This window comes from Homarus americanus, unplaced genomic scaffold (genome assembly GCF_018991925.1).
Source record: "Homarus americanus isolate GMGI-L3 unplaced genomic scaffold, GMGI_Hamer_2.0 scaffold59441, whole genome shotgun sequence".
Classification (NCBI taxonomy): domain Eukaryota; kingdom Metazoa; phylum Arthropoda; class Malacostraca; order Decapoda; family Nephropidae; genus Homarus; species Homarus americanus.
In genome coordinates this window covers 43067-65617 of record NW_024755046.1, presented here as the reverse complement: position 1 = coordinate 65617, position 22551 = coordinate 43067, and the positions used below count along the sequence as shown (strand labels likewise).

Here is a 22551-nt window from a genome sequence, read left to right as displayed (position 1 = left end):
TGGCTAATTAACTGACAGACAGACAGACAGACAGGTGAAATGGGAATGAAAGCAATAAACAAAACACAGAGATAATGATGGATAGAAGAGACAGAAAATTACAAAAACAAGCAAAGAATATATGAGAATGTCAACACAAGATCAACACTACACTAACTCACTTGTTTTTATGACGTAATATTAATCTTACAGTTAAAAGGGACTCGGGTCAATGAAACACTGAAGTTGTATCTTGTTATTATTGTTTATCATACAATAACACTCCTCCTCCGTGCATAATGCTTTTTATACAAGTCATATTCAGGCTATTTACAATCCCACCGCTGCCACCCATATGTGTGAAAATAAATTATATCGTTGGTTTGTGTCTGTCGATATATATATGAGTATTTTTTTATAAGATGCGGATGATTATATTTTTTATCTTTGTATTTTATATTTGTATGTCTAATTATATAATACACTTTTGTTTGGTACCTTATGTATTTTGTATTGATTTGTGTGTTTGTGGGTGTATTCATAGTTATTTTGTATGTATGTATGTATGTATATGTATGTACTGCATGTATGTATGTATGTATTTCTTGGTAGGATATTTTTTGAAATTCGCTCATAAGTGTGTGTGAACGTATAGGCCAACGTGTGACCTTTGCTCGATCAGGTGTGTGTGTGTGTGTGTGTGTGTGTGTGTGTGTGTGTGTGTGTGTGTGTGTGTGTGTCTTGGTAACCCGATAACCATTAAACTGGAGGTTGTGTCTTTTTTTTAGAATACAAATGAAACGTTTCAGAAAAGTCCATCTGTTTTATTTCGTTAACTTGGAGAGAGAGAGAGAGAGAGGAACATCAACACCCACTGTAAGATCACATGAAGATTACACACCCTCCTGTATAGTTCCCATGGTTATTAAACACCCTATTGCCTGGTAGGGTAGGGTAGGTTAGGTTAGGTTAGTATTAGAGTATTTAATCATGAGGTAATATATAAAGGAGGGCTGATCTTTAGGTGATATACATTATAGAATTATTATTGTTCACGTTTATTAAATGGAGAAACATGGCAGCTATCACGAGATGAAGTTGCCAGTTATGATTATTTAATTAATTTCTTGTTTATTTTTAAGATTAATACAATGTTTTAGAATCTATAAAGGTGATAGTGTTCATTGTAACCTGTAGTTATTATGCTATAGAAAGGGTTCACCTGTAATATAGATATTATTATATGAGGTACACTAAATATAATATACTATCATATCACATCATCTGTCAACTCGAGCAATACCGTCACCCAATCACAGAACACCAAATTTTATAAACCCCGCCCCATTTTACTTCTAGTAGCCAATAGCAGTGGATAGCCTTAATGAAAACTATTATTTTCTAACCAATCACAACCTCCATTAATATCGAATAAATATCATTAATATATTCGACAAATCAAAAATCTTCGCAAATATAACAAATTTCGTTTATTGGCAATAATCTCCGCCCACTGCCAATGTCTCCAACCAATAAGAATTGAGAAGTAAAATGTATTTGGCAACTTTATACATTATCGTCCAATGAGATACCTTTACTAGTATCTTAAGCTCCGCCTCTAAACACATCTCCCTATCACGTAGACATGACTGGTACAGATTAACATGTGGTATACAGGAAAAACTAACATGTTGTAAATATCATGTTAAATACACTATTCTTACATGTTAAATATAAAATCTTAACAAGTTATTAGAGGCGTAGATTAACAATAGTAGTTTGCGTTATTATTATTATTATTATTATTATTATTATTATTATTATTATTATTATTATTATTATTAGAAAATCATAGTCAACAATGCAACAGGTTTAGAACGGAATATTTTTTTATGCAGAGGGTGCCAATTGCAGTGCCAATATGAATGTTAATGTGTGTGTGCCATGAATAACATCAATAATAGTGCCAATTTGGGTGTTAATTTAACTACAGAATTCAACACTAATCATAACATTAATTTTAACATAATTTTGAGTGCCAATTTTAAGGTTCATTTTACAACATCTGTTTTCAATATGATTTGGTATGTATTTCATTTCACACCTGAGTTGTTTATCAAATTCCTTTCACGATTTCATACCTGATATATAAATGAATTTCCCAAACCAGGTGTGTATATGAATTTTTTTTATATATCTACTAAGATCATATTTGTGGTAGATTAATTCTCTCATCTACTTGTATGGGTAGACGATAATGTATGTCAATCTATTTATTGGTAGATAGTTGAATGGGAATATATATATAGCATATATGTATGTTTGAAGTCATATGGGGTTAGGTTAGGTTAGGCTGAACAAGAACTAAGATATCTGAAGACTTAACACTCATATGACCAAATTAAATATATTTAATCCGTCAGGTAGCTAAGGTGAAAGCAGTCCTTATCTCTCACCTGTAATTTGAGCATCTAGTGGCTAGTTAATTTACTATATCTACCTCAAGCATATATTGGTATAGTTTGTATTAACTAGTACACGTATGCATAATTATCTACTTTGAGCATTTATAGATGGGTAGATTCCATTCATCTACTGAGGCCATGTTGATACGAGCCGCCATCTTTGTCTCGTATTCTAGTTTTTATCTAATTTTTTCATCTACCAGTTAATAGCCCTTGTTTTAGCTTCTATCCACAACTAGCTATGTCTTGCTATTGAGTATATGAATGTTATGTTGAATATGGCAATCTATTATTACTGTGATTATTATTATTATTATTATTATTATTATTATTATTATTATTATTATTATTATTATTATTATGTGGATATTACTTTTATAACGCTTAATATGCACTCAAGATATGCACTCAAACAAACACACACATTCACTCATACCTCCCATGCGTCAAGTCAGAAAAACATGTACTCAAATATTGCACTCTGGACACAGATCGAAGAGTTGTACTCATATACGCACCATTGATTATGCACTCGAAACTGCACTCACAATATGTACTCGGCGGGGAGGGAGGCATAAACACGGATTTATGCCTATGCACTCGTACAAGGCATTATTATTTTTATCGTATACAATAATAATAATAAAATGGAAAAAAATTCTTATTTTGATTTGATTATTAGCATTAATTATTTTGATATTAATTTATCGAAAGACTGTTTTTTTTATTTCATTTCGTTATTACTAATTTTTTCTTAGTGATATATATATTTTGAGAATGTAAAATATAATTCGTGTAATTATTTTATATATAAATTTTAATATTTATAAGCGTTTCGGGATTAAATTCTTAAGATAAAAAAATATTAAAAAGATTTATCGAAGTTATTCCTCAAAACGAATTTATTTCTCAATTATATACAAGAAAACGAAAGACAACTAACCTACAGAAAATATACAGAATTAGATAATCATTGAAATACACTTATATATACATAGATTTTAATTCAAGTATTGATGTATATAATCTCACTTTAATTATAAATCTCATTAACTTACTAATTAATTCCTACATCGATGTATATTTATGTATATATTTGTATAACTATGTCGATATCTCTGACTGCTATCTGTGACGCGGGAAAGGCGATACCAAGCGAAATATTCCTTATTATATTTCCGTGTTAACGATATTATTATTTATATTATTTTGGCCGATGTGATTCAGTATTCTTATTTTATGGGAGTTTATTTGTTTCTTTCTCATAAATATTCTTTGTGGAAATTAAAATAGACTTTACGGTATAATTAAGAGTTTAAATTCCTTCCTGTGTGACAAGAATTATTTTGTAGTGGTGGAAAGTATTTGATATTTTATTTTTCATTATTCAAAAAAAAATTATAAATGAGAAATAATCTTTTTTTAAAACTATGTGTATAAAACCTTTAACATGATACAAAATAGCATCAATTACTTGTTAGTTGTATAAATTCTCTAAGAGTATACGCTCAAGATGGCAAACACAACACGACACCTTTTTAACACTATTCAACACCTTTTAAAAATCCCATAAATTACTCTTGAATCCTCTTGAGTGGATGAAAATTTAAGATATATTATTGCTCTTATTTCTCTTATATTTATTGGGGAAAGAATCGTCTTTTTAGGGTAAAATTGTTGAACGTAAAAGCAGCAAGCGTGAAAATATTGTGGACACTCATTTTCATTACTGTTAGGTCGTATATTAAGAGGAGGGGGGGAAGACTGCAATATATTCTCGATATAAGTTTCTCGTTACAAAAAAAAAGAGTAATTTTTTAATATATATCAGGGAGAAGGCTATAGACTATATATATATATATATATAATTTTATCTACAGTATTAACTAACAAACACTAATATTTCTCGTGATATACAGGAGTTATTGTTCATATAATTGTTTTGGTGTTTGATCAGGTTTTCTATAAGTTTGACTCGTCCATTTTTTATGATTGAAGAATTTTTTTTTTTCACTTCACTTCAATACCATATTATATTATCTTTATTAATGGTCATAATCACTATTTTTTTTAATGTATTTTCTATATTTTCATGATCATAGCAAGCGTTGTTCTTTGTTCTTCAGAATATTTCATACTTTTCATTTTTTTTTCACTTATGTCACTCAAGAAAATGATATATTTTGTTCACTTGTTCATATTTTGTTCACTTGTTCATCAGTATTTATGTTATGCATCGATTTTTATCATTAATTTCTAAACTTTTGTCTAAGATGATAAAACTATTTGTTCTTAGTCTCGTTGTTGTTGTTCTTTGTTCACGAAAGTACTTTGTCTGCCAGTCTCAGTTGGTTTGTGTTGGTAAGAGGCGAGCGATCATTCGTCTGGCGTTGAGGTTAGGTGAGTGTTGTGGGAGAGAAGATGGAACCTCTTGTTGTTGGCGGTACCCTGAGGTTAGGTCGTTATTGCGGGGTTTATTCCTTTTATATCTGCTATACCTTTGCTATACCCTCCATACACCCTCGCTATACGCCTTCTGTACACGTGCTGCATTCCTGCTATACGCGACTTTCTATGCACGTGTTATAACCCAACTAAGCACGTGCTATACACTTGTTAACGCATTACACCTGCTATGTGCGTGCTATGCCCCTACTAAATACGTGCTATGGCTTTGCTAAACGCGTGCTAGACACTTGTTACGCATTACACCTGCTATGTACTTGCTATGTACGTGCTATACACCTCCTATGCACGTGATATATATTCCTGCTATGCGCTTGCTATGCACGTTCTGTATACCTGCTATCCACGTGCTATACACCTGCTATGCACTTGCTATACACCTGCTATGCACTTGCTATACACTTGCTATGCACTTGCTATACACTAAGGAACCGCTCTACAGTATGACACACTTCTCCTGCTTCAGGCTGTGTCTCCTGGTGGCCCCGTTGTTGTCGCTGGCACTTGCGTTCTTCACTACTGACGAGGACGATTTATTAGCATTCTCGTCGTCGGGGGTGTCGTCACTGAGGGCGCTGCCGGTGCGGGAGATACCGGACACCGTGGCCAGCGTGGCTCCTGACGCAGTGGACATGGCTCCTGATGACTTTCTTCGGGAGGTGATGGAGAGATCGCTAAGGGACATGCGAATCCTGGAGCCTCGCCTCTCCTTCTTCTGTAGAGGGAGAGAGAAAGAGACACTTGGTTATTGTGGGAACAGAGGCGTGATAGGAACAGAGAGGGAGGCGTGATAGGAACAGTGAGGGAGGCGTGATAGGAACAGGGAGGCGTGATGGGAACAGACAGGGAGGCGTGATAGGAGGAAGGCGTGATAGGAACAGAGAGGGAGGCGTGATGGGAACAGAGGGAGGCGTAAGGAACAGAGAGGAGGCATGATAGGAACAGAGAGGGAGGCGATAGGAACAGAGAGGAAGGCGTGATAGGAACAGAGAGGGAGGCGTGATAGGAACAGAGAGGAGGCGTGATAGGAACAGAGGGAGGCATGATAGGAACAGAGAGGAGGCGTGATAGGAACAGAGAGGGAGGCGTGATAGGAACAGAGAGGAGGCGTGATAGGAACAGTGAGGAGGCGTGATGGGAACAGAGAGGAGGCGTGATAGGAACAGATAGGGAGGCGTGATAGGAACAGAGAGAGTGATAGGAACAGAGAGGCGTGATAGGAACAGTGAGGAGGCGTGATGGGAACAGAGAGGAGGCGTGATAGGAACAGAGGCGGAAAGGAACAGAGAGAGGAGGCGTGATCGGAACAGAGAGGGAGGCGTGATAGGAACAGAGAGGGAGGCGTGATAGGAACAAAGAGGAGGCGTGATAGGACAGATAATAACATGATAAGTGCTAAGAAACACAGATGATGCACGATGAACAATTGGTGTATCAGACTTTTCAGGACAGATAGACAGACAGGTTTAGACTACACACACACACACACACACACACACACACACACACACACACACACACACACGCAACATAATTCTCTAAAGACGATTTTTTTTTCAAGTGATACCTAGATCTGATGTCCACGCCGCCCTCATCCCCACAATCCCTCCTGATCCTTATACCCTCCCTTTCCTCTCCCTTACCCTCCTAATCCCCCTCTCCTCTCCCCTTTCCTCCTCTTTCCTCTGCCCCCCCCCTTTTCCCCTCCCCTCCCTCCCCACCTTTCAGGAACGATCGTAAGAGGGTGAACAAGGATCTAGGATCACTGGTGATTGTTGACGCGCCTGCCTCTAGCTGATCACATGTAAACAAACACACGTGACGACAGATCTCTGCCTCTCAGCTGATCACATGTAAACAAACACACGTGACGACAGATCTCTGCCTCTCAGCTGATCACATGTAAACAAACACACGTGACGACAGATCTCTGCCTCTCAGCTGATCACATGTAAACAAACACGTGACGACAGATCTCTGCCTCTCAGCTGATCACATGTAAACAAACACACGTGACGACAGATCTCTGCCTCTCAGCTGATCACATGTAAACAAACACACACGTGACGACAGATCTCTGCCTCTCAGCTGATCACATGTAAACAAACACACGTGACGACAGATCTCTGCCTCTCAGCTGATCACATGTAAACAAACACACGTGACGACAGATCTCTGCCTCTCAGCTGATCACATGTAAACAAACACACGTGACGACAGATCTCTGCCTCTCAGCTGGGTATATCATGAGCCTGGTAGCATAATTTACTTAACTCTTTTTTAATAAGTTTTTACATACAAATCAACAGGTAAAAAATGTCTTTACTCAACACTTCTAATTAAGCAGATGTGTATTTTCGGCTGGAATTATTTTTATTTATTTATTTTATTTATTTGTGGGTTAATGACTAAAGACACCTGGTTGGTAGATATGAGTTAGGAAAATAACTCAATTTGGCTGGAGAACTAGTTAGGTTGTTATGCCTAAATATATACTGTACACGTGACTAGTGAACCACGATACGGGAATGATTTGATAATTATAACCCTGTCTGTCTGTCTGTCTGTCTGTCTGTCACTGCTGGATACTCGTACCATTTTTAAATATTTTCGAAAAAAGTTAAAAGAAAAACAAATTGATTTAACTCGTTAGTGTGTGTGTGTGTGTGTGTGTGTGTGTGTGTGTGTGTGTGTGTGTGTGTGTGTCGACATGTTATTCCTCCTGTAGTGTAGTTGGTCCTGTCGTGTTGGAAGGATAATATTTACCTATGGACCAATGACTCTCTCTCTCTCTCTCTCTCTCTCTCTCTCCTTTTTGCATTCTTTTTTCGTCATCATCTTGGTATTCCTCTCTCTTTCCTCCTTCCCTTCTCCTCTTTTTCTTGTACCTCCTCTTCCTCTTCTGTTTTTTCCTTCTCCCTCCTCCTTCTCCTCTACCTCCACCTCCTCCCCCACCCCTCCCTCCCCCACCACCCCCTCCCCCACCCACCCCCCTCCCCCTCCCCTCCAGGAGTTGCAGCCCGCGGCAGGTAATATTGTCTGTATCAATAGTGAGTGTGTGTTGTGTGGGCGTTGGCGGAGAGGGAGGAGTGGGGGAAGAAGAGAGGGGGAGGAGGAGAGGGCAGAGAGGAGGAGAGGGAGGAGGGAGGAGAGGAGAGGAAGAGTGGGAAGGAGGAGGAGAAAAGATGGGAGAGAGAGAGAGAGAGAGAGAGACAAATAATAATAATAATAATAATAATAATAATAATAATAATAATAATAACCATAATAATAAAAAAAAAAAAAAAAAAATAATAATAATAATAATAATAATAATAATAATAATAATAATAATAATAATAATTTACCCTTGGAAAGTTCGTAAAATACACTAGTCATTATTTACACATCTCCATTTTCTACAATATTTACAGAGGTCGGTTATTGGGGTGTTAATGAATCCCGTTTTCTATGACCATCGCTTCAAGATTTCACGATAAACTCCTCTAAATTGACCAGAAGTTCGTGCGTGGGCGTTAAATATTTGTTTCTTTGTTTTGTAAAGTCCAATTAAATCGAAACATCACGAGAGAGGAAGGAATGAAGTGTTTGTGTGTTTGTTTTCGTTGTTTTGTGTGTTTTGTTTGTTTGCCGGGAGAGTTTGGTGAGTGGGTGTGTGTGTGTACAAGAGTGGGAGTGAGTTTGTACAAGGGATTTTCTACCTCGTTCTCTCTCCCTCCTCTCTCCTGCACACTTTCATTCTCCTTTGTTTTCTAATTTCCTTTCTTTTATCTCTCTCTCTCTCTATTCTCTCTCTCTCTCCTCTCTCTCTCTCTCTCTCTCTCTCTCTCTCTCTCTCTCTCTTTTCCTCGTAGATACACATAATGAGAATCAGAGACAAACAGACAGTAGGAGAAGAAAGGGAGAGAAAGAGACATCCATCCATCCACTCCCTCATCCCTCCTATCCCCTCACCTATCCCTACCTATCCCCTTACCTATCCCCCTTTACCTACCCTTACTCACCCCTTTACCTACCCCTTTACCTACCCCCCTACCACCTCAAAACCCCTTAACCTACCCCCTTACCTACCCCTACCTACCCCTTACCTACCCCCTTACCTACCCCTTACTCACCCTTACCTACCCTACCTCCCTCCCCCCTACCCAAATGCCCTTCCATCAATCTTTCCGCCTCGTTGCATCATGTGTAGACGCCAAACCAAAACACAATTTATAAGTGGAAGAACCTCGAGTGGCTGGTGTGTGTGTGTGTGTGTGTGTGTGTGTGTGTGTGTGTGTGTGTGTGTGTGTGTGTGTGTGTGTGTGTGTGTGTGTGTTGTGCTGGTTGACGTTTCACAATAAGTTATTTGCTGATTCACGAGGTAGAGGAAGAAGTGGAAGAGGGGAGGGAAGAGGGGAGGTGGAAGAGGGGAGGAGGAAGAAGAGGAGGAGGAGGAGGAAGAAGAGTAGGAGGGAAGGGAAGGAAGGAGGAGATTGAAGTGGAAGAGAAGGTGGGAAGGAAAGTGGAGGAGGAATAACAGGAGAGAGGATATATAGAGAGAAGTATTAGAAATATGAGGTAACGCGCGTCAGTAAGGATAGTCTCTCTCTCTCTCTCTCTCTCTCTCTCTTCTTTTCTCTCTCTCACACTCAACCACTCCTCACACTCAAACACTCAACCTCACACCAAACCACTCAACCTCACACTCAACCACTCAACCTCACACCCAACACTAACCTCACACTCAACCACTCAACCTCACACTCAAATACCCAACCTCACACTCAAACACTCAACCTCACACTCAAACACTCACTCAAGCACCTAACCTCACACTTCAACCTCGTCCTTGAACCTCACCTCGTCCTTGCCGATGCCGAAGGTCAAGACGAGCAGCTCCTTGAAGACGAGGGTGACATTTAGGTTGTACTTGGCCGAAGTTCCCACATAGGCGGCAGGCATGACCTCTGTGGCGTAAGCGTTGGCCTCCTCCCAGCTGACCTCCCGTTCACCCGAGAGGTCAACCTTGTTACCCACTAATACGGAGGGTACGTTGTCTAGCCCTGGTGAGAGAGAGAGAGAGTTGTTAATAAGAGAGAGAGAGAGAGAGAGAGAGATCACCTCCACCAACAATAGTCAGACCATGTGTGTGTGTGTGTGTGTGTGTGTGTGTGTGTGTGTGTGTCATACAAGGAAATTAACCTCCCTCCCCTCGCTCACCACCTCCCTTCCCCTCTCCCTCCTCTCCCCTTCCCTCTCCCTCCTCTCCCCTTCCCTCACTCTCCCTCCTCCCTCACTCATCATTCCTCTCACCTACCCATTCCTCTCACCCTTCTGTCTATTCCTTCATCATCTCTTCCTCCCTCCTACCCTTCCAATATATTCCCCTTCCTCCTTCCCCATCTCCTCTTTCTCCCTTTATCTCACCCCTCTCCACCCCCAGTATCCACCGCCTCAAGTAATGTAATTAACGCACCTGCCATTATATTGATGTACCTGTCGGCCATGGGTAAAGAAAAATACAGTGTGAGAGAGAGAGAGAGAGAGAGAGAGAGAGAGAAGAGAGAGAGAGAGAGAGCTGAATGATATACAGACAGACAGACAGACAGACAGACAGACAGACAGACAGTAAAATCGTCATCTAAGTTTACAATGATTTCACGTGTAAAGAGAAAATCCAGGTATATAAACAATGTAATATAGACAGTCCAGGACACGCTGTCAACAAGGGCTCTCGACCGCTCGGGAGGTAGTGGGTGGTGACAGTCCTGAGTGGTGGTGACAGTCCTGAGTGGTGGTGACAGTCCTGAGTGGTGGTGACAGTCGTGTTGTTTTTAATTTAGGATATGGTGTTAGCTGTGTGTGTGTGTGTGTGTGTGTGTGTGTGTGTGTGTGTGTGTGTGTGTGTGTGTCGCCACCACCTTGTCATAGCAGGAAAGAATCAGTAAAGAATTAAAATAAAATAAATGTTTATATACTGTAATATTTTTGTTGACACTTTACATCATACCGAACCTGACACCTTCACCTGACACCTTCACCTGACACTTTCACCTGACACTTTCACCTGACACCTTCACCTGAACTACACTTCACGACACTATTATCTGACACTTTCACCTGACACTATTATCTGACACTTTCACCTGACACCTTCCCTGACACCTTCACCTGACACTTTCACCTAATTGAGAGAGTATCAGGTGTGTTGTACAGATGAGAGGAAGGAGGGAGGGTGAGAGGGAGGGAGAGGGAGGAGGGAGGGAGGGAGGGGGAGAGGGAGGGAGGGAGGGTGAGAGGGAGGGAGGGTGAGAGGGAGAAAGGGGAGGGAGAATAGGTAAGGAGGCGATGTATTGATGGTGTGTGGTGGAAAGGAAGAGGGGGGAGGGGTGAAAGAGGGAAGGTGAGAGAGAGTGAAGGTGAGAGGGAGGGAGGGCGATGGAGGAAGAAAGAGGAAGAGAGAGCTATATATTGACAGGGAGAAGAGAAGAGAGAGTCAACCCAGTCCCGCATATAGTTGACCTCCTCCTCCTCCTCCTCCTCCTCCTCCTCCTCCTCCTCCTCCTCCTCCTCCCTCCTCCTCCTCCTCCCTACCATCACCACCCTCCCTCTTCTCCCCTTCCCCAAAACTAACCACCCCGACTCCTACCCCATTCTCCTAACCTAACCTAACCAAAACCTAACGTAACCTAACCTAACATCACCAAATCTGACCTAACCAAAACCTAACCTAATCCTTAACCTAACCTAACCTCACCTTTGACTTCGCTAATTAGGTTCCACAGCGCCTGGGCCTCGTAGAAACTCTGTTCGTTGTTGACCGCAAAGGTTATAACGAAGGCGCGACCTGACCTGATGGATAGTTCCCTCATGGCCGGGAAACAGTGTGACCCTGACGTGTCCAGGATCTCCAGCGAGTGAAACAACCCATCTGGAAGGTAGATAACAGGTCATTAGAGGTTATGTAAGGTAGTTAGAGGTCACGTGTAGTAGTTTGGGGTTATACAAGGTGGTTAGAGGTCACGTGAGGTTAAGAGGTCATATAAGTTAGTTAGAGGTCACGTGTAGTAGTTTGGGGTTATACAAGGTGGTTAGAGGTCACGTGAGGTTAAGAGGTCATATAGGTTAGTATATAATCATTTGTAGGGTTAACAAGGCAATTAGAGGTTATTTAGGTTAATTCAAGGTCATATAATTTAATGGGAGTTATTAGGAATTTTCAAGATTAGTTAAATAGTAATTATCCTTCTACAAACCATCTATAAAGTAATTAGTGGGTTGTTAGAGAGTGTAATTACATAACCATTGGTCATTAAGGGGTATTAGGATGATGAGAGTAACCCCATTATGTCCAAGATCTGTGGCAAGTGGAACGAGCTGTCAGCTAACTAGTTCACGCTCGTTAGTGGTGAGGGAAAGTTTGTTGAAGGTCGTTAGTGGGAGTTTGGATGAGTTATGGGGTGTGGCACTGTGGTGGATGAGGTGGTGTGGCACTGTGGTGGATGAGGTGATGTGGCACTGTGGTGGATGAGGTGATGTGGCACTGTCGTGGATGAGGTGGTGTGGCACTGGTGGATGAGTGGCACTGTGGTGGATAAGATGTGGCACTGTGGATGAGGTGGTGTGGCACTGTGGTGGGGAGGTGGTGTGGCACTGGTGGATGAGGTGTGGCACTGTGGTGGGAGGAGGTGGTGTGGCACTGTGGTGGATGAGGTGGTGTGGCACTGGTGGATGAGGTGTGGCACTGTGGTGGATAAGAAGATGTGGCACTGTGGTGGATGAGGTGGTGTGGCACTGTGATGGATGAGTTGTGTCACTGGGGTGGAGGAGTAGGTGTGGCACTGTGATGGATGAGAAGATGTGGCACTGTGGTGGATGAGAAGATGTGGCACTGTAATGGATGAGTCATGAGGTGTCAGGAGCTCCAACATGTGGCACATTGATTCTGTAAACACCAGTAAACACATTACCAGGGAAGCTAATCACCCAATTATCTACACCCAGAGACAGACAGATAGACAGACTGTATTAAACCAGTGACCTTCATATTCGAACTTGACCTTGGCATTCTTAAGGGCGACATTCTTACCAAATATGAACATTCTTACTCCATTAGTTTACCCCATAGAGCGTGGACAAACAGACGGACAGACACAGTATTAGACCAGTGACCTTCATATTCGAACTTGACCTTGGCATTCTTAAGGGCGACATGCTTACCAAATATGAACATTCTTACTCCATTAGTTTACCCCATAGAGCGTAGACAAACAGACAGACGGACGGATGCACGAACATACAGATATTACATAGTTCCAAAACATTCTGTGTACTTCACCTTGGCATCCATAAGGGAATCACTCACGTTAATTATACCCACCTTTACTTATTGTTACTATAGTCAGGGTAGTCTAACAAGGTCATTCGGTAGTTTTGGTGTCGTTTTAGTGTATCTAAGACGTGGTTAAAGACACAATCCGGCTCTTTCGGTTTCTATTGCCTGGTTTTGTGCTTACCTCCAGGCAGGGGTCATTAGTGAGGACCATTAGGCTGTTAAGTGGTAATTAGGGTGTTAAGAAACGAGCCTCATTAGACAGCTCGTTCACTCGTGTCAAGAAAGATAGTCGGTGGATTGTTTTGGGTCGTGTAGTTGAACTCGTTAGAGGTGATTGTTACCGCAGGGTAGTTAACAGACAGAATTGTTTGTATTACGGGTAGTTAAGAGGGAATTGTATAATCAGAAAGATAACTACTGATGACTGGAGGTAGTTAGCAGAACCCCTTGTTAGTAAGATAAATTGACTGATTGTTAGAGAGGGTAGTTAGCAGGAACTATCGTAAGCCAATACAAACCACCCAGTTAGAGAATGTGTTGGGCCGTTAAGCCTCGTTCATAATACAGTGGCAGGTGATTAGATACACATGGGAATTACTCGTCATGTAATTGGGGGTGAGTGACGTCATAAAGGTCATTACGTCAGGTCAAGAGAGAGAGAGAGAGAGAGAGAGAGAGGAGAGGATAAGCTAATAATATTCCCAACTCACTCTCTCCTCCTCCTCCTCCCTTCTTCTTTCCTCCTTTCTCCTCCTCCTCCTCCTCCTCTTCCCTCCTTCCTCCTCCCTCCACTCTACCTCTCATCATCATCATCATCCTCTGTCCCTACCTCTCTTCTTTTTATCTCCTGTTTCTTTCTTCTTCTTTTCTTCCTCCTTTTCTCCTCCTCCTCCCCTCTCCCTCCCCCTCTTTCCTCCTCGGACCCAAATAAATAACAAAATTCCAGAGAACTTAAACCAATAGAAACGAGATCTTTTGTTTACATCCGACTATAACCAATGAAGACAGAGGTAAATATTTTCAGCCAATCAGAACGCGAGTCTCTCCTCTCGACCAATCAAGAAAGCTGAATGTTTTTATCCACGTGGGTTGAATTTTTTTTGATTTTTTTTGTTTTTTTTTAATCGTTTTATTTTTTTTTATGAAAGGAAATTGTTTTTGTGTTTGTGAAATTGAAATACAGAGGAGAGTTTGTAATGCATAAGGTGATATTTTATTCATTTATTCATGAAGTGAGAGATATTTATAGGGAAAAAGGTGGTATTTTCACACACACACACACACACACACACACACACACACCTTACCTCATTAACCTCAGAGTCAACAAGATCCAGGCGCGTGTAGGTGTAGATGTGTGTGTAGGTGTGTGTGTGTAGGTGTGTGTGTGTGTGTGTGTGTGTGTGTGTAGGTGTGTGTGTGTGTGTGTGTGTGTGTGTGTGTGTGTGTGTGTGTGTGTGTGTGTGTGTGTGTGTGTGTGTGTGTGTGTGTGTGTGTGTGTGTGTGTGTGTGTGTGTGTGTGTGTGTGTGTAGGTGTGTGTGTGTGTGTGTGTGTGTGTGTGTGTGTGTACCTTCCTCAATGACACTAACGAGATAACTTATGTTGAGTTATAATTTATGGGACAACTGAAGCGAAATTATCAAAGGGTTATTTCCTGAAAGAGTCGCAACTTGATTGGCTATGAGTGTCTTAACTTAAGTGACGTCATTATTTTACTGTTAGTTGATTGGTGGGTTCAAGTATATATCTGTTATGATTTGTAGATGCTTAGTGACGTCATTATTTTACTGTTAGTTGATTGGTGGGTTCAAATATATTCGTTATGATTTGTAGATGCTTAGTGACGTCATTATTTTACTGTTAACTGATTGGTGGGTTCAAATATATATCTGTTATGATTTGTAGATGCTAGTGACGTCATATTTTACTGTTAGTTGATTGTGGGTTCAAATATATATCTGTTATGATTTGTTGATGCTTAGTGACGTCATTATTTTACTGTTAACTGATTGTGGGTTCAAATATATATCTGTTATGATTTGTAGATGCTTAGTGACGTCATTATTTTACTGTTAGTTGATTGTGGGTTCAAATATATATCTGTTATGATTTGTTGATGCTTAGTGACGTCATTATTTTACTGTTAACTGATTGGTGGGTTCAAGTATATATCTGTTATGATTTGTAGATGCTCAGTGACGTCATTATTTTACTGTTAACTGATTGGTGGATTCAAGTATGTATGTTATGATTTGTTGATGCTCAGTGACGTCATTCCTTTACTGTTTTCTAATTGGTGGTTTTAAAAATTATCTCTCTGTACTTGCAGGTAAATCTAGTGACGTCATAATTACGCTAACCTCTGATTGGTGGGTTCAAAAAATATCTGCGCTGACTGGCAGATAATTGGTGAGTTGAAAATTACCTCATTGTTTTCTGTTCATATGATTGTTTACCTTGTTGACGGAGCTGGTTTCTTGTTTGTTTGTTTGTTTGTTTATTAATTGTTTTTATTGTTACTGAAGCCAGCCGTTAATTTGTCTTGTTTTTCTCTTGATGATGTGTTTACTCCCCGTGATTGGCTCCCGTGAAGTCCAGATAAGTGACGTCATGTATTTACCCGATGGTGATTGGCTCCCGTGAAGTCCAGATAAGTGACGTCATGTATTTACCCGATGGTGATTGGCTCTTCCGTCTTTCATGCTTAGTGACGTTTTCTATGTACTCGATGGTGATTGGCTCCTGTAACTGCCTCGTTTAGGAGTCATGTATTTCCTCGACGGTGATTGGCTCCTGTGTCTGGTGCCGTCATATGTAGACCCACAGGTAATATGTCTTGTATTAACTCTACGGTGATTGGCTTTCATGATTTAGGTTACGTCATGTATTTACTCACAGGGCAATGCCACTTACGATTAGTGACGTCATATGTTTCCTTCGTCATGAGTGGTTACTGTCAGTGAAGATGTCGTATTCGTCAATCCAGATACATAGTCAAGACGATCGGTGACGTCATATTTACTTGCGGGTGATTGGCCATTGTAGGTGATGACGTCACATTTACTTGTTAGTGATTGGCCACTGTAGGTGATGGCGTCACATTTACTTGCTAGTGATTGGCCACTGTAGGTGATGACGTCACATTTACTTGTTAGTGATTGGCCACTGTAGGTGATGGCGTCACATTTACTTGCTAGTGATTGGCCACTGTAGGTGATGGCGTCACATTTACTTGCTAGTGATTGGCCATTGTAATTGATGACGTCATACATACTTGCTAGTGATTGGCCACTGTAGGTGATGGCGTTATATTTACTTGCCAGTAATTGGCCGTAAGACAGCAGACCGGGTGTTATAACTTCATTTATATGTAAGTTGATTGGATGTGAAAGAACGATGGAATGGAAAACCGACGATGAAAGAGGAGAGAAGAAGGGCGGAGAAATTGATAATTAACATTGAAAAGGAGAATAAAATTGGAATGGAATTGGAAAATCAGAAATGGCGCGAAGACGAATATCTCCCTTTACTTTGATGTAGGAGAGGAGGGCGTGTGAGGGAGGGCGTGTGAGGGAGGGAGGGCGTGTGAGGGAGGAAGGAAGTGTGAGGGAGGAAGGAAGTGTGAGGGAGGGAGGGCGTGTGAGGGGAGGGCCAGGGAGGAGTGTGAGGGAGGGCGTGTGAGGGCGTGGGGAGGAGGGCGTGTGAGGAGAGGGAGGGGCGTGTGAGGAGGGGGTGTGAGGGGAGGGGGCGTGTGAGGGGAGGAAGGAAGTGTGAGGGAAGGAGGGGGGTGTGAGGAGGAGGGGAGTGTGAGGGAGGCAGGGCGTGTGGGGGGAGAAGGAAGTGTGAGGAGGGCGTGTGAGGGAGGGAGGGAGGCGTGTGAGGGAGGGAAAGGGGCGTGTGTGAGGAGGAAGGAGAGGTGTGAGGAGAGGAAGTGTGTGAGGAAGGAGGAAGTGTGAGGAGGGGAGGGTGTGAGGGGAGGAAGGAGGTGTGAGGGGGAGGTGTGAGGGAGGAGGTGTGGGGAGGGAGGGAGTGTGAGGAGGCAGGGCGTGTGTGAGGGAGGGAGGGCGTGTGAGGAGGGAGGAGGGCGTGTGAGGGAGGAGGGCGTGTGTGAGGAAGAGTGTGAGGGAGGGTGTGAGGGAGGGTGTGTGTGAGGAGGGAGGGAGTGTGAGGGGGAGGCAGGGCGTGTGTGTGAGGGAGGGAGGGCGTGTGGGGAGGGAGGGCGTGTGAGGAGGAAGGAGGTGTGAGGGAGGGGGTGTGAGGAGGAGGTGTGAGGAGGAGAGGTGTGGGGGCAGGGGCGTGTGAGGAGGGAGGGCGTGTGAGGGAGGAGGGCGTGTGAGGAGGAAGGGGGTGTGAGGGAGGAAGGAGAGGTGTGAGGGAGGGAGTGTGAGGGAGGGAGTGTGAGGGAGGCAGGGGAAGGCGTGTGAGGGAGTGTGAGGGGTGTGAAAGGGGAGAGGGAGAGGGGATGTGTGAGGGGAGGGAGAAGTGTGAGGGAAGGCGGGGAGGAAGGCAGGGAGGGGGAGTGAGGGAAGGCAGGAGGGGAGGGTGAGGGGGGAAGGCAGGAGGGGGTGAGGGGAAGGCAGAGAAGGCAGTGAGAGAGAGAGAGAGAGAAATTAATGTTTCAGTGTTACAAACGTCAAAAGTGTCTAGGATGTAGTTGCAGCGTTACAAACTCCCTAGCACTACACTCAACACCATAAAGCATTATTGGTTGAATGTCACAAAATACCTCTTTAAGAGTTTTCAACACGTTTGTGCAATATTCATATAACGCTGGGACTCACTGGCTCGTTCTTGTTAATCTCTCTGTCTGTCTCAGTATCTGTCTGTCTGTCTGTCTCTCTATCATTCTGTGTTTTTCTGTCTATCGCTCTGTCTGTCTGTCTGTTTCTCTGTCTGTCTATTTAACTGTCTCTATCTTTCTGTCTGTCTGTCTATTTAACTGTCTCTATCTTTCTGTCTGTATCTGTCTATCTATCTCTGTGTGTCTTACTATCTAGCTGTCTATCTCTGTATGTCTGTTTATGTCTCGTTATCTGTCTGTTTCTGTCTACCTATCTGTCTGTTTGTCTATTCTGTCTGTCTGTTTATGTCTCTATCTGTCTGTCTGTCTATCTGTGTCTCTGTCTGTCTGTCTGTCTTAAACATTTGACTTAATATATATAACTCTGATACGCCTTTGTCTTCCCACGCCTGGACCCGCTTCTGCACTGTAATTGGTCCGTTCTGCTTATCTCCCATTGGTCAGGAGAAGCAGTAGTGATCGGTTGCAGCGCCATGATTAATATGATTCTGTTCGCTCCCATTGGTTAGACGATGTAGTAGTGACCATTTCCAGCTTTGTGATTGGTTCGTTCTTCTTGCCTCTCAGTGGTTCAAGAAGAGTAGCATTGGTCATTTCCTGCAGTGTGATTGGTTGGTTTGGGTTATCTCTTATTGGTTAAGAAAGGAAGTATTGATCTGTTCCGACGCTGTAATTGGCTAGACACATAACTAAGTAGTCTGTCTCCTTTACACTCTGAATGGCCCGTTCATCACACCTATCAATAATAAATAAATAAAAACATTAATTTCAACATTCATCCTTGCGTTCTGATTGGTCCACACCGCTCATCCATGGACTACGATTGGTCCATTACTCTCGGCCCCTCTCATTGGCTAAAAACAACAGCAGCAGCAACAGGGGGGGAACTGGGTAAACGGAGGGAGTGAATAAATACACCAGACACAAGGAAGAGTTTTACCGAGTCCTCCGAGAATTTCCTGCATGAAGAGAGTATTGCCTCAGTCAAGTGGAAATCATCATCAACAACAATAATAGTAAAAAAGCGCGGGAAAGACGTTAACACTACTGGGGAAAAAATAAAGCGCGGGAAAGACGTTAACACTACTGGGGAAAAAATAAAGCGCGGGAAAGACGTTAACGCTACTGGGGAAAAAAAATAAAGCGCGGGAAAGAGAATGTTAAGAAATATGAGAACAAAAAAAGCGCGGGAAGTAATGTAAATAAGTATAAAAAAGCGCGGGAATTACTGTAAAGAAATATGAAAACAAAAAAACGCGGGAACGAAAATGTGCACAAATACTCCCCAAAAAACGCGGGAAAGTAAATGTAAACATGTATCAAAAACATAACAAAAAGCGCGGGTAAAAAACAACTGTGCACCCTTTGGTTATAAACCCTCTCTCGGAGCCTCATTATCACAGCAACATTACGTGAAACAAACTAAGCGAAATACTCTCTCTCTCTCTCTCTCTCTTTCGGTACAAATTTAGCTTTGAATTTTTGCGATGCGGAGTCAAATTAAACAGATATTAGCCAGAGATTTTGGCGCGTTTTTATTTTTTTATTTTTGTGTTGTCCGTACAGACTTTGTCAATGAAACGAGTATTTTTTTTGGAGGGGGGCAGATTAATGGTGTGTGTGTGTGTTTAAAGGTAAGTCTGTATGTATGTATGTATGTATAACTCAGCTCCTATAGTACACAACACATTAGACATATGGATATACCTCTGTGGAAAGATCTTGTTGCCTTACAGAGTGCCTCAGTTGTGGAAAGGTGAGAGAGAGAGTGTGTGTGGGGGGTGTTGTATAATTATTACTCTGGATTATTGAGAATTTATGTTATTTATAAGAAAAATTATCTCTTCCTTCTCCCCTTCCTTTCTCTATTGATGAATTATTGTTATTGTTCTTCCTTTGTGTTCTTCTCGTCTCTTTCTGCTACATTATTATCTTTATTTCATTTCTCTTATCCTTCGTAAACAAAAATAATCGTGCTAAATCCCCTCATCTGATTGGTTGCAGTATTTTATCACCTTGAAACCTCATTGGCTAAACAGCAACAAATCTACGTCACAGTATTTTTGGCGCTCGGTAATCCCCGACCTACCCCCAGACCCCCCCTGTGTGGGTAATCAGGCGAATCAATTCATGGCTAGGCCGAGGTAACGCATTGTGATTGGTTAACTTGCGCGTACACGAGGACACAGTCTAAGAGTTTACTGAGGTGGATTTCTCACTCAGTTGCTCAGGAAGAAAAGTCGATTGTGTTTCAGTTTCTCGCATTTTTGAAACATTTACCACCAAGGTCTTGTGGCTGTGACGTAGAATAATAATAATAATTTTGTTTCTCTCGTCTCCTACCTGTTTTACACTTTATCATTATTCTACGTTGTTGTTTGTTGGTTTTATTTATTTATTTTCACCTTTTCTCTCTCTCATTGCGATTCCTCTTTTGTTTTTCCTAATTGTTGTTGTTGTTTATTGTTATTTTCACCGTTTGTATCTTACGCTTTTGTTGATTTTCTCTTGTTAATATTCTTTTTTGCTTCATCTGTTTCTTGATTAATTGAAAACAATAACAAATCTCTCTCTCTCTCTCTCTCTCTCTCTCTCTCTCTCTCTCACGCCCATCATCACCTCACCCCCACCCCTTCATTACCCCTTCCAGCAGAGGGACCAATCCAATCCTTTCTTACGGGGTCAATTACAGGTCAAAGTTGTTAAGAAACAGAGGCATATGTCAGCTATTGTTACCAGGGCTATTTTTTTTTTGTACTTTTGTTTGTCTTTGTTTTAATGAGTTTTTCTTGTTTTGTGTTTGTTGTTGTTGAGTGGGGAGGGGGGAGGGGTGTGAGTGGGAATGAGGGGGAGGTGTGAGTGGGAATGAGAGGGAGGGTTGGGGGGGAGAGATGGAGGAGTGGATGGGGAGGGGTGGAAGTCTGACAGAAAGTAAGAGTGAAAGGAGTAAGAAGAGGGAAGGCTAAAAGATGGAGGAAGGAGACGAAGATAAGGGGAATAAAGGAAACGGCAAAAGATTAAGAAAAAAAACGTAAGAAAGATAGAAAGAAAGAAGTGAGAATTAAGACATCAAGAACAAGCATCAATTAATCCGGGATAATTGGTTCATTTTGCCATTCTGTAAGAGTTGAAAAATCACCTCTAAAGAACCTGGAGGACCAGTTGAGCATTTTCTTCACCCTGAGCCTCAACTTGCGATCAAAAGGCTGACTAAATCGAATCTCTGGACCAATTACGTGTTCCAGTCGACCATGATGGCATAGATCAGCTCCCCTCCCCCCCCAAAAAAAAATCTCAAGTTAGTTTAGTTTTCTTATTTTTATATTGACAAAAAATTTCTATGAATTAGTATGGTCTTAGGAATATTTTGTCGCCATTTTGGATTCATGAATGTGACGTAATTGTCTTTCAGTTAAAATCGTCTTGTTATATCCGTTTAGATGTAATTCAGTTAAGGGGTTAAATCATCGTACTCAATGGGTTAAATCATCGTACTCAAGGGGTTAAGTCATCAGTCTCTAGGGGTTAACTCATCGTATTCAAGGGGTTAAGTTATCGTCCATATATGAGTCATCGTACTCAATGGGTTAAATCATCGTACTCAGTGGGTTAAATCATCGTACTCAAGGGGTTAAATCATCGTACTCAAGGGGTTAAATCATCGTACTCAATGGGTTAAATCATCGTATTCAAGGGGTTAAATCATCGTACTCAAGGGGTTAAATCATCGTACTCAAGGGATTAAATCATCGTACTCAAGGGGTTAAATCATCGTACTCAAGGTATCAATAATTTACCGTCTCCGCTCAAGGTAAGAATTTATATTGGGAACCTTTGATAAACCGTATCTAGTTCTCCTAAGAGGCCCTTCCCCAACCTTGAAGTTGTTACTCCTGAAAGCCGATTAATGGAACTTTTTTTCCCTTGTTTTTTTCCCTGGGGGGCCTTAATGGATGGTGCAGTAAGAGTTTCTCAACTTGTGTCCCGGCTCAGGATTTTCCCCGCCCAAAGTTTCCCGCTAACTGTAAGAGTCCAGGATTTCCCGCCAATACGGTTTAGTTTTCCCGCCAATAAGGTTTAGTGTTCCCGCCAATAGATTTTTCGCTCTAAAAGAAAATATTCTTGGAGACATTTGAAAAGGGATTTAGGTTTGCCGCCAAAAGTCTTAGATTTGCCGCCAAAAAGACATAGGATCCCGCCAAAACCTCACTATTCCCGCTAAAACCTCACTATTCCCGCCAAAACCTCATTATTCCCGCCAAAATCTCACTATTCCCGCCAAAACCTCACTATTCCCGTCAAAACCTCACTATTCCCGCCATAATTTTATGTTCCTCACAAAAATGTCTTTATACCGACGAGAACTAGTTTATTTTCGTCCAGTCAATAGTAAAAAAAATAATTACAGTTTATAATTAATAAGTTGACCTTCTGAATCATAATTTACGTCAGATACAGAAAAAATTAAATAGCACCTTTGACTCAAAACTCAACTAATGTTTGTCCTTTAATGGTTTCAGTT

General features: G+C 41.6%; 1 protein-coding gene across 1 annotated transcript in view; it reads right to left on the bottom strand.

Moving 5' to 3' along the window:
• Nucleotides 1-225: 225 nt before the first annotated feature.
• Nucleotides 226-22551, bottom strand: part of LOC121856148 (ras-related protein Rap-2b-like) — a 37816-nt gene continuing 15490 nt past the window's right edge. The window contains exons 2-4 of the mRNA XM_042351461.1: nucleotides 11650-11823; nucleotides 9753-9955; nucleotides 226-5625 (exon numbers count right to left, since the gene is read on the bottom strand). Coding sequence (XP_042207395.1) covers nucleotides 5347-5625; nucleotides 9753-9955; nucleotides 11650-11823 — 656 coding nt within the window. The 3' untranslated portion in view covers nucleotides 226-5346. The remainder of the gene's footprint in view (nucleotides 5626-9752; nucleotides 9956-11649; nucleotides 11824-22551) is intronic.